Source organism: Equus quagga, chromosome 4, assembly GCF_021613505.1.
Source record: "Equus quagga isolate Etosha38 chromosome 4, UCLA_HA_Equagga_1.0, whole genome shotgun sequence".
NCBI classification, from domain to species: domain Eukaryota; kingdom Metazoa; phylum Chordata; class Mammalia; order Perissodactyla; family Equidae; genus Equus; species Equus quagga.
Genome location: NC_060270.1, coordinates 100,098,024 through 100,114,617, shown reverse-complemented (window position 1 = coordinate 100,114,617; position 16,594 = coordinate 100,098,024). Strand labels below are relative to the sequence as shown.

The 16,594-nt window shown below is 42.1% G+C and overlaps 1 protein-coding gene across 11 annotated transcripts in view; it reads right to left on the bottom strand.

Annotated features, from left to right (window-relative positions):
• The window catches only part of TANC1 (tetratricopeptide repeat, ankyrin repeat and coiled-coil containing 1), a 228,885-nt gene that overhangs the window by 181,587 nt on the left and 30,704 nt on the right, over positions 1 to 16,594 (bottom strand). For 8 of the 11 annotated variants that reach the window (XM_046659728.1, XM_046659730.1, XM_046659740.1 and 5 more), the window contains exons 2-3: positions 4,196 to 4,314; positions 3,173 to 3,233 (exon numbers count right to left, since the gene is read on the bottom strand). The exons of 2 other annotated variants lie outside the window; for them this stretch is intronic. In XM_046659728.1, the coding sequence (XP_046515684.1) occupies positions 3,173 to 3,233; positions 4,196 to 4,280 (146 nt within the window). In that variant the 5' untranslated portion in view covers positions 4,281 to 4,314. Of the gene's footprint in view, positions 1 to 3,172; positions 3,234 to 4,195; positions 4,315 to 16,594 lie in introns of those variants that run through there. One more of the 11 variants, XM_046659737.1, reaches the window with a different exon arrangement.

Genomic DNA, 16,594 nt, shown 5'->3' with positions numbered 1-16,594 from the left:
GTGGATAAGAAAGAGAACCTGGGTACCTGGGTAAAGGGTGAGGACTGTGGGAACACTGTCTCCAGCTGAGGAGCTAGTTCTGTTCTCACCTCCATGTTCCTTAATTCTTAGGGCTACTTGCTCTGTGCCTGTCCTTCTGTAGCATAGTGACAAAAATCAGGCTGTCCAGCTTGGATGCCTCCTTCCTAACTTTCCTCATGGAGGAACTAATCAGCTTTGCCTTATTCATCCTTTACCAGTGTTTCCCAAAGTGTGTCCTGCAGGCCAACTGTACCAGAACGACCCAGCCATTCCCGGACACCACCCCAGACGCCCAAGCGTCTGCATTGTAATCAACCACACAGACACAACAGTCTGTGGACCAATCACAATCCTCACCAATTCCTCCACGGAAATGGATTTATCAGATGTGCTGCCAAATCTCTCCAGAGCCTCTGCCACTTCCTAAGTGGGGTTTCATCAACTCGCCCTCCTCCTTGGTCTTCCAGTGTATCTGCTCTCCGCAATGGATGCTGCATGGCCACTTACTCAAATACCACTTGGATCCCAGCAATGCTGGCTCAAAGTACCTGAATCAAGTCACTCCCCTCTGAACTTACAGCTGATGCAAAACTTCTCTACCACTTTCAGTTCAGGGTTTCACGTCTGTTAGTTCTCTCTCCCAACTAAACATTAAGCTTCTTAAAAGCAGGGTCCACCTCATCGCTGTCTTCCACAGGGCTCATTACATCTTAGGTTTCAAGAACTGTTGACTGACAGACCAAGGTCTTGCCTCAGCCCCGGGTTTTTCTTCATTCACCTTCTTTTCATTTTCCCTGAGAAAACTGTCATTCTCTCCTTTCCCTAACAAAATTGATTCAGATAAGGGTGGGAGAAAACATTTCATACTAGTGGGGAAAAGGGGGAAGACAGAAGTCATAAGCTAGCAACCTCAACTATCCAGCAAACAGCTAGGAACCAAGATTTTAGTTTTTGCAGCTGCCAAAATCTGCAACTAAATTCACACACAATTCAGAAAAAAACTTCCAAACCTTTCCCCATCTCTATCCCACACCTCTTTCCCAGGCCCTCCCTGAGAGTTATTTACCTCCTCTTCTAGATACAATTCTAACAGGAGGGAAATATTTGGTTTCCCAGGTCACTGTAAATGAAGAGGGTGGAGGGCGGCTGCTAGATCAAGACACAGTGACAGCCCTGAGAAGCTCCGACTGACAGGAGACAAGTTATAATATCCCAAACAGTAGATTACAGGCTGTCAGAGTTCAAATAGCCTTTCAATCCCCGAAAGTGTCCAAGGACACCAAAACAAAGCATTTCAAAACAGCACAATTAGTAGCTCTGAAAGATGACCCCGGGCACTAAGAAAAGGTTATTTCACTTTCAGTGGGTCTCCAGCCACTACATCTAGGAGAGAAGATGCCCACACGCCCAACTTCAGTCCCTAAAACCCAAGTGTTCTCAAAAATAGGAAGGGGCACTATATCCGACAGCAATGCACTGTCTCTATGTGGTCTCCATACCACTGAACACTGGGACAGACTTTCACAGGCAGGCACACGACCCTCAGCATTGCCTTTCTGATGGGGAACCTTCTGTCTGGCTACGCCCATACTCACCCCACACTCACCATTTCTCATCTACCTTTTCTTGAGGTATTTGTGAGTAAAGCTCCTCACCAGATTATAAACTTTCTTGGGCAGAGGGACAGCACCTTTGTATGGACACTACGTCCCCACTCCACATCTGGAGCCGATGCCTGGTGACCCTTTGCCAGTTCAATCTGTCTAGAAGTCCTAGCTAGGCCAGGTGATCTTAAGGAGGCAGCCATTTAAATAAGTGTGTTTTTAAATAGCCCAAGCTTTTCTATAGTCTTTGAAAGTATTGATTTTCCTGCTTTCTTACGGAGTTAAAAAAAAAAATAGGTTTAAATGTTAGGATTCTGCGATCAATGAGGCAAGCTTCAGTTTATCTTGGAATCTAATCTACATGGGACACAGAGCCAAGGAATAAATTCTGTACCCACTGCACGTGCCTATCTGAACCGCAAAGGTGAGGGTGGGTTTTTCCTTCATCTCAAGTAACCTAACCTCAAATAGCTTCAACCATTCTCTATTCAGATCTGATTATTGAGGAACTTCATATTTATGTCTTGATAAGTAATAGCATTCAAAAGTACTGATTTGCTTCAGGTTTAGTGAAGAGAGTATTTTTAACAAATTTAACTGGTAATTCTATAAGGTTATGATTTACACTTGATTCAAGAAAATTTTTATCTGAGTTAAAAACTAAATCTATTTCCAGACTTACTAAAGTAATTCTCGGTCTTATTTCAAGCTCATTGTTGAATGTGCAACTTACACTCTAAGACCCGTTCACTCACAAACAGGCTACAATAACCCACCAGGGAATTGAAAACCTCTCACTTTATGTTGAGGTTTCCAGGCCTGGCCTGCCATTTTCAGCTTCTACTGCCCTTCCTTCCCTACAGCTGAAGCCTCTTGACCCTTGCCCCACCCTCCCCTCGCTGGCTCAATCCAGCAGAAATTTCTAGAATAGAGATTTAAACAGCTCGGGCCAAGTTGCTCTTGCAGCTTAACCGGCCCTGACCTTGTGTCTAATAACAAGGCTTCTTTCTCTGGCATTCCACAGGCCTAACTCACCCTCTAGCTCAGTTCTGATAACTGCGCCTGAGCCCCTCTCTCGATAAACCTGCCAGTGCCTGGAGGCAGAGGCGATGCCTTGCTCTTGGCAAGCCTCCAAGGGACTGAGGTCTACTCTGAACCCACAGGGCCGCAGCTGGTCAGGGGACATGGCTGCCTGTGTCAGGCTACTCTGATGCCCTAGGCCACTCCAGACGACTACCTGCCAGGCCCCTAGCACTGAAGACCCCTGTTCTTTCCTCCGGGCACACTGGACTTCCTCCCAGCTGTGAACACCAGGTCTGCTGCCCCCACCACATGTCCCCCATCCCTGGGCAGGGAGTTCCAGGCCCAAACTGGGCCTTACTAGGAAATGACTCAGATCACAAAAAAGCTGAGGGTCCTCTGGCCAGAACACAAATAAGTCACAAGAGCTGGATCTTAACCCATCAGAAATTAAAACCCCAGCCACAAAACATCAACAAAGCAAGAGAAAATACGATATATCTTTTCCCCAAGAATTCAACACCCACATGTTGACTTGTCGGTACGCTGAAGCCATGGGACGCTCGTTCACTAGTTCTGAGGTGAAACCTGAGGAAAATCAGAGAAATATATCTTCCCTGAGTGGAGGGGCGGGGCAGTGAGAGGGTTTGTTATAAACCATTTCACCGCTAAGACCTATGGCTACTGAAATTACAAATAAGAGAACAACTGGATATTTCTTCTTTCCTAGAAAACCAAGTCATCTTCTAAAACCCTATTAACAAAGCTAAATTTGTAAGTACATTTTTATTACTATCCTTAAAAAAATAAAAATTAGACATTAAAACTCTAGCTCGCGGGGCCGGCCCGGTGGCGCAGCGGTTAAGTTCGCACGTTCCGCATATCGGCGGCCCGGGGTTCGCTGGTTCGGATCCCGGGTGCGGACATGGCACTGCTTGGCAGCCATGCTGTGGTGGGCGTCCCACGTATAAACTGGAGGAGGATGGGCACGGATGTTGGCTCAGAGCCAGGCTTCCTCAGCAAAAAGAGGAGGACTGGCAGGAGTTAGCTGAGAGCTAATCTTCCTCAAAAAAAAAACCAAAAAAACAAAAACAAACAAACAAACAAAAAAACTCTAGCTCGCTAAACTGTCTTCCACTTTCAAATAACACGAAAAACAGCAACCTTCATTTTCTGGTCAAAGGTTATTTTTGCAATACCTATCATTTTCTACAGAATTCTAGCTTTTTCTGCTTTCTACTACAATTCTGTAGAAAGACTTTTCCCTCTTGGCTTTATCTCTTTGCTTTTTGATCTTGTTAACAATCCCAAAAATTCCAACCTTGCAATTTTTTCAGTCCTGGGAAAGAATCACACGCAGTCATTTGACAACCAAAAGCAGTGTCAACACTTCCTCAATGACACAGCTGCTGTGAGTGACCAGTAAATAAAAACTTGCTTTTTTTTGTTTTTTTTGGAAAATGATGTCTTCTCTCAAAAGCAATTCTCAAAGTTAATGAACACAAGGTCAAAAACAGTTAGGCATTAGCAAAGCAAGAAGTACTACCTACCTGTGATAAAGCACAGCAAAGATACACGAACAAGAGGGGCTGTCCCGATGGCTCTAGACAGCAGAGGACCCACACTGTACGCCATGCATTACACGGAACGCAAATGCTGTATTACGAACCTAAAAAAAAAATTAGGTACATGCTCCAGCAATCCCACTTCTGGGTATTTATCCAAAAGAATTGAAATCAGGATCCCAAAAAGATATTTGCACTTCTCTATTCACTGCAGCATTATTCACGATAGCTAAGATGTAGAAGCAACCTAAATGTCCATTGACAGATGAATGGATAAAGAAAATGGGCGTGTATATACACACACATACACACACACACACACAATGGAATATTATTCAGCCTTTAAACAGAAGGAAATCCTGTCCTGTCCCATGCTATAACATGGATGAAACTTGAGGACATTATGCTAAGTGAGATAAGCCAGTCACAGAAGGCCAAATACTGCATGATTCCAACTCATATGAGGTATCTAGGGCATCTAGAGTCAAACTCAAAGAAGCAGAATGGAGGTTGCAGGGGCTGAGGGGAGGGGGAGATGGGAAGATGTTGTTCAAAGGGTGTAAAGTTTCAGTCACAGAAGATGAAAAAGTTCTGGAGATCCGCTCTACTACATTGCACTTATAGTTAACAATACTGTACTGGACACTTAAAAATTTGTTAAGAGGGGGCCAGCCCGGTGGCGCAGCGGTTAAGTTCGCACGTTCTGCTTTGGCGGCCCGGGTTCGCTGGTTTGGATCCCGGGTGCGGACACGGCACCGCTTGTCAAGCCATGCTGTGGTAGGCGTCCCACATATAAAGTAGAGGAAGATGGGCACGGATGCTAGCTCAGGGCCAATCTTCCTCAGAAAAAAAGAAGATTGGCAGCAGTTAGCTCAAGGCTAATCTTCCTCAAAAAAAAAAAAAATTTGTTAAGAGAGTAGATCTCATGTTGTGAGAGTGTGTGTGTTTTACAAGAATTCAAAAAGAAAAAAAAGAGGAAAGAGGCTCAGGAATTCGGATTATGCAGGCTGCAAAGCTCCCATCCCTTCTACTGCTTTATATTGCCTGCAAGCAAGGGAACTACAGCCAGTATAGATTAGCATACAATTAAGGGCTGAAGTGCAGGGCAGGAGAAATGGAGAGGGACAAGAGGCCAAGGGAGGCTGAAGCAGTTGAGGAACGCATTAAAAAGGAGGGCAACTTAGGCCAACCCCTGAAGGATCAAGCTGAGCCTGTGGAGACTGCAACAAGTCTGGCATCTAAGTAATGACTCTGGGCTGGTCCATGCCAAGACCTCCTGGGAAAGAGCTTTCAAGGCTGGAGGGGCAGTAGCATGTAAAATGAACTCCACACTTCCAGCTCATGAACTTGACACTGAGAGCGAAAAACTGAAGCAAAACCAAAGGAACTGGTCAGAGTACCCTAAGTCATTTATAATCTAGCTCTCCGAGTTTGAGCATTTTCCAAATCCCAGAAAAGCCCTTGCTATGTGACAAATAAGTAATATAAAAAGTCATAAATCACAGCCCTCCATCAGGACCAGTCTGAGTTAAAAAGATCAGAAAGAAGACGAGATAAATTGTATAACACTTCCAAAGGAAAGAATAAAAATATGGTGTTAGAGGGGCCTGCCCGGTTGTGTAGTGGTTAGGTTCGTGCACTCCACATCGGCAGCTCGGGGTTCCCCAGTTCAGATCCCAGGCATGGACCTATGCACTGCTCATCAAGCCAATGCTGTGGCGGCATCCCATATATAATAGAGGAAGACTCGAACAGATGTTAGCTCAGTGACAATCTTCTCAAGCAAAAACAGGAAGATTTGCAAGAGATGTTAGCTTAGGGCCAATCTTCCTCACCAAAAAAAAAAAAAACCCAACCAAACAACAACAACAAAAACATGTATTAGAGTAACATTCCATTTATCCAACATCCCTAAAAAATTAGACCCGCTAAATAAATTAATCTTGTAGGTAATGAAACTGTTCCCTTTAAGTATAAAACCTGTGTTTTGGAGATATCTGCATATGGACTGATATTGGATGGGTATTAGGGAATAATTCTTACTTTACTATGTGATAATGGCTTTGAGGAGGGTGTCTTTCCTTATCAGAGATGCATACCAAACTCTTTACAAGTAAAATTACATAATGCCTGGAATGTGCTTTAAAATGCTCTAACCACATAAAAAACAATGCAAGGTTAGTAAAACAAGATTGGCAAAATGTTAATACTGGTGAGGCTGGTTGATCGGTATAATGGTTTATTATAAGCCTCACTACCTGCATGTTTTTGACAATATCCATAAGGACTTTTAAAAGCCCCAGGTTAACCATTTTGGAGTAAAATTGTCTCTAACGTTTACTACCCAGGTTCCAGGTACCTTATTAGCCTACATGGATCTCTTTCTACCTGGAGTGTCCTTTTACTCGACCTGGACAACTCCTATTCACTCCCTAAGACTCCGCCACCTCCCATTCACTCCACAGCAGAGGTCTCAATTTCCCCCGTGCTCCCACTATATCCCATTCATCTCTACTATGGACCCTTATTACACTGTCTTGTATGTGCATATGAAGCTGTCTGCCCTCCTAGACTGTGAGTAAGAAAGGGACCCTAATTTGTTTGTCATCATATGGCCAGGGCCTGGTACACAGTATGCACCTGATAAATATGCGGGGATTTAACAAGACCTAGCCTGGAGTGGTCACAAAAACCCAGTTAGCGTCCTGCCACGGGATCTCAGGAAGGCCTGTCAGGCTGCACAGCGCGTGTTCTTCCCAAGCTAATGTCCTTACACAGTCAAGCACGCTGACTTCTACAGCTGGCCTCCATTCTAACTTCCAGATTGTCACTCCTTATGGCTAGAACCCCTGAACACACATCAGTGTTCACAATTCAAACGGTCTTCAGATAAAAGAGACGAGGCCCCGGGCACACACTCAGGAGAAAGGTGCACATGAGACACATGAACTGTCTATTCTGGGCTGCTCAGAGGGCTTTTCTGCTTAATTCCAAAATTGCAACCTTGCTCAGGATAACAAGATTGTCAGGTGATACATAACTGTCCCTGTGCAATGCCACCATCTCCTGCCCGAGTAATAGACTACTAAGAGCATCAGCTGAGAAAGGGTGGCATTCCAGCCACTCCCCTGACAAGTGGTGTCACCTCAAGGGAGTCATGTCACTTCCCTTCCATTAGCCTTTGTCTTCACTGATGAAAGTAAGAATACCTCCACAGGCTGTTGTGAACAAGGTTTTAAAACCTATTTTTAAGCAGAACTCTTTTCTTATACAATTTTGAAATTATGAAAAAAATAATGATCTCTCAATTTCCCTAGGAAAAACTTTCGGTTATCTTACGTTTTCTATTTTTTAAATGCGAGTCTACAAATCCCCTCTTAAGCTCTCTTCAAACTGTGACTTATGGCCTCTGCCGCACACTCTAGCCCTTCATTATATGAACTCTGTATTGTTTATCCTTCTCTCACATGTGGACAACATGGTAAAGTAGAAAAGACAGGAACTCTGAAGTCACAGCAATCTGGATTCCTGTGCTGGCTTGTCAGTCTTTTTCATGTACTTTTTTTTTTTTTTTAACTTTAGAGCAATCTTCTTTGGATGTGTGTGGGAGACATTAAAGTTGAAAAAATATTTAAGTTCAGTAATTCCTTCAGTTTTAATTCCAGTTTTATTCTGTTCAATTTAAATAAAATTAAATTTACTACTTTATTTTAAATGTCTTCAGTATATTTCTGGATGGTAAAATTACTTTTCTGGGTTTTAAAAAAATTTGTACCAGAAGCATAGATTACCTTTGTTACTGGGAAAATAATTTTTAAAAAGAAAAAGCCTTAGTAATTTTCAGCTGAATGAGAGAAGGGTTCAAACCATGCCCTCCAGCTTCAAACTTGGATCTAAAAACTACTGACATCTACCAAAGTGTGGGCAAAGGGTCAAATATTAGATAAATGTGATGATTACTATATAATTCATATGTACATTACCTGTTTTAAGTTAAACATTCTCCTTACATTTTGAATTACAGTATTATCTGTAAGATAATCAGACCTTTTAGTTTAGGGTCCTGTGCTAACGAGCTAAGGACTTCCGTCTCTTAGCCTCATGTAACTCCAGACTCCAGGCATCTCTCAAAGGCACCGTAGATGATCCAAACCCACACCTGTACTAGCAAACCATTTCAAATACCCTGCTAATGATCCATAGCTCAGAAGCCGTTTATAGGAGTAATAACACATTATTACACTTTCACTTAACAGCTCTGTTTCCCCACAGATATTGAAAAGATAAAAGTAGAAACACTATGGTGTCTAGAAAAAGACTACTGGGTGAGAGGCCAGAAAAAAAGGAGACACTGGCTATCCCACACAACAGATGTGTGTATCCAAGAGGGTTCTATCTATACCACTCACAGATATGTGTGTCCAAAGGGTTCTGGTGGTGCCGTACAACAGATGTGTGACCTTGGACTATCTCTTAAATTCATTGGCCCTGACCAGCTTCATATGCAAAGTTAGCAAATTGGATTAGATGTATTCAAACTCTTCCAATTCTAAAATTCAATCCAAAGCCACAAATTCGGAATTAAGTGACTCTGAATTAAAAGAAACAAGGCACGCAAAATCATTAACACAGCGGTTGGCATGCAGTAAGCATGTCATAAATGCTGGCGACTGTTATGACAATAAGGAGGTTCAGGTTGGTGTCTGATATACAAGCTACCCAGCATATATTTGAATTTCTTTGGCAGAACTCTCTAAAGGAAAAAAAAAAAAACACTTTCAAGTCTCATTTTAATCAGCATTGTTAAATCGAAGGAGCCCAAAACAAAACAATAAATTATGAAGCTCTACATGAAAGGATATGGGCCTCTCAAAATCGACTGGCTTTGTTTTGTTTTAAATTAGGCTTTCAGTGAACTCTTGGCAGCACGTGGGAAGAAAGCATGAGAGCTGTAAAGACTCATTCACTCAGCACACATTTACTGAAAATTGCTATATGAACGTTGCAGTTGGGGAAGCAAAGATCAGCAAGACCTCGCCTCCCCGTTGAAACAACGGCCAGTGATGAATGTCCCAGGGGTACAAACTGTTGAGGGCCTTGGATAAGTAAAAGGTTATCCTGAAACCTTCAGAGCAAAAGTCTCAAACTCGTGGGCCACAGATATTTTGTCTGGCCCACATGTTCTGTTTTTGTTTTTAATTGAGTTAGGTTGCCAACACTTAGAAATTGAGAGGTCATACATAAATAAGCAGTTCTGGCTTCTCTTGGAAATTTGGAAGTGCCAGCAGTAGTAAACCTGCACTCCCGCTCAGCAACAGCCTACGGTAGCTGAGCAGCACATCCACCTCCACTCCTCCCTTAATGAACCCCAACACTGGGGCTGAGGAGCAGCTTCCATTTACCATCAGCTCACTCCCTCCCAGGTCTGGGATTCTGATTTCCTTTGCCCACTCCACCTGCGCACAATCAAGGAGCTTCTTAGGAGCCCGGGCTCTGGAGCAGAGACTGGTGAGCTGAAATCTCCACCCTGCCACATACCAGCCACGTTATTATCTTAGGCAAGTAATTCATTACTCAGTTTCCCATCTGCAAAACCAGGGTATTAATAGTATTTACCTCCTAGGATTGGTGTGAGAGGAAATGTGCTGTTACCTGCAAAGTGCTTAGAGCTGTGCCCGATATACAGCAACTGCTCTATAAATATTAGATGTTACAACTTTCTGGCCCCTGAGGGCATACGTTTCAAACTTCTGTCCTAGAGCTTTAATATTCTAAAGTTATCTATTAAATTATTTTATGATCAAAAAGAAAATGGCATATGCTGAAAGCTGTTCAGATACAACTTAAGAACTACCAGACTCACCAGACACAAGGGACAAATATTAAATGATTTCACTTATACGAGGTAGTTGAAGAGGCAAAGTCATAGAGACAGAAAGTAGAATAGAGGTTAGAGGAACAGGAGGAGAGGGGGACGGGGAGTTAATGTTTAATGGGTACAGAGTTTCTCTTGGGGATGATGAAAAAGTTATGGAGACGATGGTCATGATGACTGAGCAACAATCTGAAAGTATATAATGCCATTAAACTATACACTTAAAATGTTAAAATGTCAATTTTGTTACGTATATTTTAGCAAAATTTTTTTTAAAAACGAATTACCAGAGCCAACATAATTTACTATTTGCTAGAATTAAGTTGTTAATGATCCCAAAGACCCAAATGCACTATAAGTTCATGTTCTCAAAAGCCAAATACTGCATTTCCCACAACAGTTTAGGAAGAACAGTATTAACTATCTTAACAGCTGTGCAGCACAACCGTGGGCTTTCCTCTCAATCTGGAGGCCTGGTGGGAATGCATCTGTAGCAAATACAGTATGAGGCTGGTGGGATAAACTTTTAATACCTGTCTACAGCAGCCGGGCTGTTCTTCCTTCATTATAAAATGCTCCACACAGACACCTCATTCTCTCTTTTCTCCCAACAAATATACAAAATGGGAGGCTTCCTGCCAAGCACTATGTAACTGGCTGCCTTTGAACTGTGGGATGCTGGGCAATAATGACAAGAGGTTTTGATCTCCACGCCTGTTCTATAATAGCATTCAAAATGCACACACACCCCAAAAGAGTCCTGCCAGGCTGTAAATCAACACGCACAAGAGACCGTCGCAAACTGTTTCAATCAGGGTCTTATTTTCAAATTTCTACATGCTGCTGCTTTCTATGGCATCTTTCCATTTAAAAAGAAAAAAAACTATGTAAAATATAAGCGAATTTAAAACTACTTTGAAAACTGCATTTAACCTGAGAAGCACACACACAAAAGGTATAGCTAGTATATGTTTGCAGTCTTCCAACTCAGGACCACTGCAAATATTTACTTCCTAACATTTACAGGGCCGCCCCCTAGGAGTTTACAATCTTAAATCAGACAGACTGCATCTAGCTCTAAGAAGAAACTGCAGCACACTTGGAAATTTCTTAGATAAACAGATGCCTTTTTGGCATAAATGCTGTTTGGCAGGAGGATCCCTTTAAATATTATTGAAAATTCAAAGTGATAAGACATAATATATTTTATCTTTTAAATATTACATTCTGAGTACCAATCCAAACTTGAGGTACAAACACTACCTGGTACCTTGATTTCCACTGCTGCCTGATAGTCAGGAGACCAATTATCCAGGTGGCTGTATGTCCTATATATAAACCCTCAAATACTGATGATCATTTTCCCCTGCCAGGACAAAAAAAGTATTCCAAAAAGACTAAAAGGGAAAAAATCATAGGCAAAGCACACACTTTACATCTCTTTAAAAACCAGTGTGGGGGCTGGCCCTGTGGGCGAGTGGTTAAGTTCGCATGCTCCGCTGAAGGCGGCACAGTGTTTCGTTGGTTCGAATCCTGGGCACGGACATGATACTACCCATCAAACCAGGCTGAGGCAGCGTCCCACATGCCACAACTAGAAGGACCCACAATGAAGAGTATACAACTATGTACTGGGGGGCTTTGGGGAGAAAAAGGAAAAAAATAAAATCTTTAAAAAAAAAGACAAACCAATGTGTACATCAAATGACAAGTATTTTTATACTCCAGGGGTCAAAGGAGGACAAGATAAATGTTTTTACAATTCGCTAAAAGACAGCCTCAAGCAAAACTATCACCATCTAAGAAATGGCTTCAATCTAAGAAATGGCTTCAATCTATAAACCAACATGGCAGGAACCGTAAGGAGAGGAGCTGGTATTTCTGTGAGGAGAAAGTCTGGCCTTCCCTGTCCAAGCTGCATATAAATGAAACAACAAACATTTATTAACCAGGGCTAGGAAAGTTGTTGAATTAGGAGAGAAAAAGAGAGTGTGACACCAGACCTGCTGCTGTTATGGGCTGAATTGTGTCCTCCTCAAAATTCACATAGAAGGCTTAACTCCCAAGACCTCAGAACGTGACATTCTTTGGAGACAGAGTCTTCATACAGAGGTAATCAAGTTAAAACGAGGGGCTGGCCCAGTGGCGCAGCAGTTAGGTGCGCACGTTCCACTTTGGCAGCCCAGGGTTCACCGGCCTGGATCCCTGGTGCGGACACGGCACCACTTGGCAACCATACTGTGGTAGGCGTCCCACATATAAAGTAAAGGAAGATGGGCATGGATGTGAGCTCAGGGCCAGGTTTCCTCAGCAAAAAGAGGAGGATTGGCAGCAGTTAGCTCAGGGCTAATCTTTCTCAAAAAAAAAAAAAAAGGTAAAATGAGATCATTAGGGTGGGCCCTAATACAATATGACAGTGTCCTTATAAAGGGGGAAATTTGGACACAGAGACAGACACACATAGATGGAAGATGATGTGAAAAGACACAGGGAGAAGACTGTCATCTACACGCTAAGGAGCATACATACATCCTTCCTTCACAGGCCTCAGAAGGAACCAACCCTGCTGACACCTTGATCTTGGACTTCCAGGCTCCAGCACTCTGAGACAATAAATTTGTGTTATTTAAGCCACCTGGTTTGTGGTACTTTGTTACAGCAGTCCTAGCAGACTAATACAGATATTTACCAACCATGTGGCCTCAGGCTCGAAACAGCTCAGTCTTCAGAGGCCTTTCCTATCAAGTGGTCATAAGATAACACTCATGCAAGTTATCAAATGGCTATGCAGCTGGTCAGCACTGTGTCAGGCACAGTGGGTCACAGAAGAAACCTAACACTCTCTCTACCCTCTCCTGTGAAGATCTTATCACCAAATTGGCATGAGGAATGTATAATGCATTACAAATGCTGCTATAAATGGGGCCAAGAACGTACTAAAAAAATCAAATTCTTTACTTATCAGCCAACAACCAAAAAAGCTGAGCCAATTTTTAAGACAGGACTTTTTCCCAGGACAAAATGGCAAGTATATCATAAATACTCTCATGTTCTGTGAAGTCTGGGTACATCAGGATGTGTTATCCTCTGTCTCACTTTGGGACACATTTTACTGCAGGAATATGAGGTAAGTGCCCTGCTTTGTCCACCAAACAGAATACAATATGCCTTCAATATGTCAGCCTGTTTCATCTCCCTAAATACATAATTGATTTTCAACATTTTATGCTCCAGTTACTGCCCAAAAGCAGACTGGGACCAGTTCATATTTTAAATGCTGCTTCCTTTAAAGTATAAAAGAAGTGATCAGAACAATTAACGAACTGTCTTCAGTTTTCCTTGGAGGAGACATTTGTGTACCATCTTCTCCAGTTTCTCTGTCACTCACATATATATCCCTCATGTAGCAGAAAGAAAACAGGACTTATATAACCTGGCTGAAAAACAGAGCCACATATACAATGAGAAACAACCAACAAGAAGAGAAGGAATTTCTTTATTTAGAACACTGAAAGAGTAGCTACTTACATTCCCAATAGAAAGAGAATTAGGACCAATGTCAAACAAAAATTAAAAGCTTAAACTTCCCTTAAAAAAAAAAAGTAGAGCTATATATTTAGGTCATTTTATTTTTAACCACAGCCTTCTAAATGACCTGAATATCCCAACATCCACACTAAATGACAAGTTTTGTCATTCCTATGAATAATTTAGTTGGGTAAATTTGTTTTACTTGTTGAATAAAAATGTTACTTTAGAAAATGACAAGCCAGTTGCCCACAATAATTTTCAGTCTCAATATCTTCCATTACTCCTAGGAAAAAACAGCATGTGAGGGGAAAGAACAACTTTAAAACTAGGTCTCTCGCACAGCAGAGACTTCAACAGCCATATGGCCAGGGGCAGTTTTTGTTCACCCCAAGTTTTCAATCTATTTACCGCCTCCCCAAAAAACTAGAATTACCAAGGTATTTTAAAGTTCCAAAGGCATATGTCTGAATTCAGATTCTGAAAGACAATGCTATTAGCACAATCAGTTACAGTGACTTTCTTAGAACATCGAGTGAATGATATATGCCAGAATATTTTACTTTGACTTCTACTAAAATGGAAACAGAAGCAGCATGGGCCTCAACAACAACAATATGGTTAGGGGCTTTTTTGTTTTGTTTTGTTTTTAAATCCAACTCCACTTTGACAAAAGCCAGTGTCTCAAGTGGAAGAAAACAATTTATCCAGCATGTTGTTGGCCTCAGGAAACAGAATAGCATTTATTATGGGGGAGAGGGAGCAAGGAAGGGATCTGCCTGGTTCCTGTTCCCTTTTATGTGGAGAGCCAGCCTCTAGCTTACCATCTGGGCTTCGCTCCTGGCCCCACTCACCCCTTCCTGGAAGCCTATTGCCTTAGATAATGCTTGAAGCTTGGGAACAGAAACTGGGGATGGGGCCCCAGCCCCACCCCCTTCTTCTTCTTAGGTGCCAAGCTACCCTCTGGACGTACACATTCAAGTCTTCTCAAACATTCCAGCCATCCAGGAGCAGGCTTCCATATGATGATCCAGCACTGTCTGTGGGCAGCCAGGTTAGCCTAATTATTGTGGGATTCAGTATTAGGAAGCCCTCTGTTGACACATACTTATATTCTCCAATATTAGTTCTATCAGTAAAAAAGGGTGCAACCTGAATTCCTGATGTCTTCTTTCTCTTTGTCTCTATCAGAACTGGTTCAGAACTCAGACTGACAGGAAAAACAGGGGTGTCACTTATTGCCCCCCTCCCAAATCCCAACAATCCAAAAAATGAGTTTTTTGTCTTCAAGGGATAGAATTTGAGATCTTGCTATCTTTTAAAAATTTATTTTACTTCTAAGTAAATTATGAGAAAATAGAACAATTCTGGGGCCAGCTCCAAGAAAGAGTGGTTAACTTCGGCGCGCTCTGCTTCGGCAACCTGGGTTTGAGGGTTCAGATCCCAGGTGTGGACCTACACCACTCATCAGCCACACTGTGGTGGCAACCCACAGATAAAGTGGAGGAAGAATGGCACAGAAGTTAGCTCAGGGCTAATCATCCTCAAGCAAAAAAAACAAAAAGGAAGATTGGCAACAGACGTTAGCTGGTTAATCTTCCTCAGCAAAAAGAAAAGAAGAAAAGAAAATACGACAATTCTAATACCCTAAACACTGTATTTCATTTCATTCAAAACTTACAAGTCACTGTTACTATTATCATGACCATTTCTCATTGTATTCCAGCTTATACCTATTAGTGATAGCTGAGTGAACTTGTCCATGTTACTCTCATTTGTAAAATGGGAAGAGTGATATCCCTACCTCGTGAGTATGATTTACAGAGCGAATGAAATAATGAGGATTAAAGGAACTATTGTACATAAAGTACCTGGAACATACACAGTGGATAGTGTTAAATAAACGTCACCTCCCACCCTCATCTATTCAAAATGGACACACTCATTTAGAACCTCGAAGGGCTTTAGATTATTCCAATGAAATTTTCTTCTCCTTTTAGAGGAGGAAATTGAGACTCAGTGTGAACAAGTGATCTGCCAAAGGTCACCCAGTGAAAATTTTTAAAAGCCCTCATTCATTTCTACAAACACATAGTTCTGAATGTTGTTTCCTTCCCAGTCCTTGAAATAGGATTTGGCAGATTCTAATCTGTATACTACAGCCACGTGTTAGTATTAAATCCTTCTTTACTGGACAAACAACAGCAAGGAAGAATCGCAGGGTTTATGGGCACGCCTGCCACAGGACAGGCCCTCCACTGGACACTCCCACAGCTTCTCACTGGAAGGGTGAGAAGGGCATGGTTGCATTCCCCTAATGAGTAATGTTTCTGGAATCAACGTAACTCTTCCTTGATTCATTCCTTTAGTGAGCTCACTTTTCTCAAGGACTCCCAACAACCCCAAATCCTTATTTTACCAGTTTCTAATTCTATTCCTGTCACTTGTAAGTATTTGCCAACTATCACAGTTTCCCAAATTCCCCATTGAAGCCACAAACACATCAACTAATTATTTATGAGTGACTAAGCCTTTTTTATGTAAAATGAAGGGCAGGAATATTTATTACTAATGTTCTCTGAATGATATCATCACTATCATTTAAGAAAACTTCTCCAGGGCTGAATGTTGCCAAAGACTAGGTCCTTCTATCTATCCCATCTTTCAGAGAAGTTCTTTAGGGAATGGAAGGTACCCACCAATGGTCCATATTTGCTACGTCCTCTGGTTCTTTAATATCTGGCCCACCAATTTCCAGAAGAGGCTTCTTTCTCTCTTATTGTGAAATGCTTCTACTGAAAATATTCCAATAGTACTTAAATCCAGAAACAGGTGACTTTTTAACAAGCTTAGAAAATGTTAATATGTGGGGAAACTGAGACAAATTTGCCAGCAAATATCCCACAATAAGGACAATAAGCCACACTCTAGGCTCTGCTCTTGCCTTTCCACAGACGTCAGCGGCCTCCACCCTGGCCTCT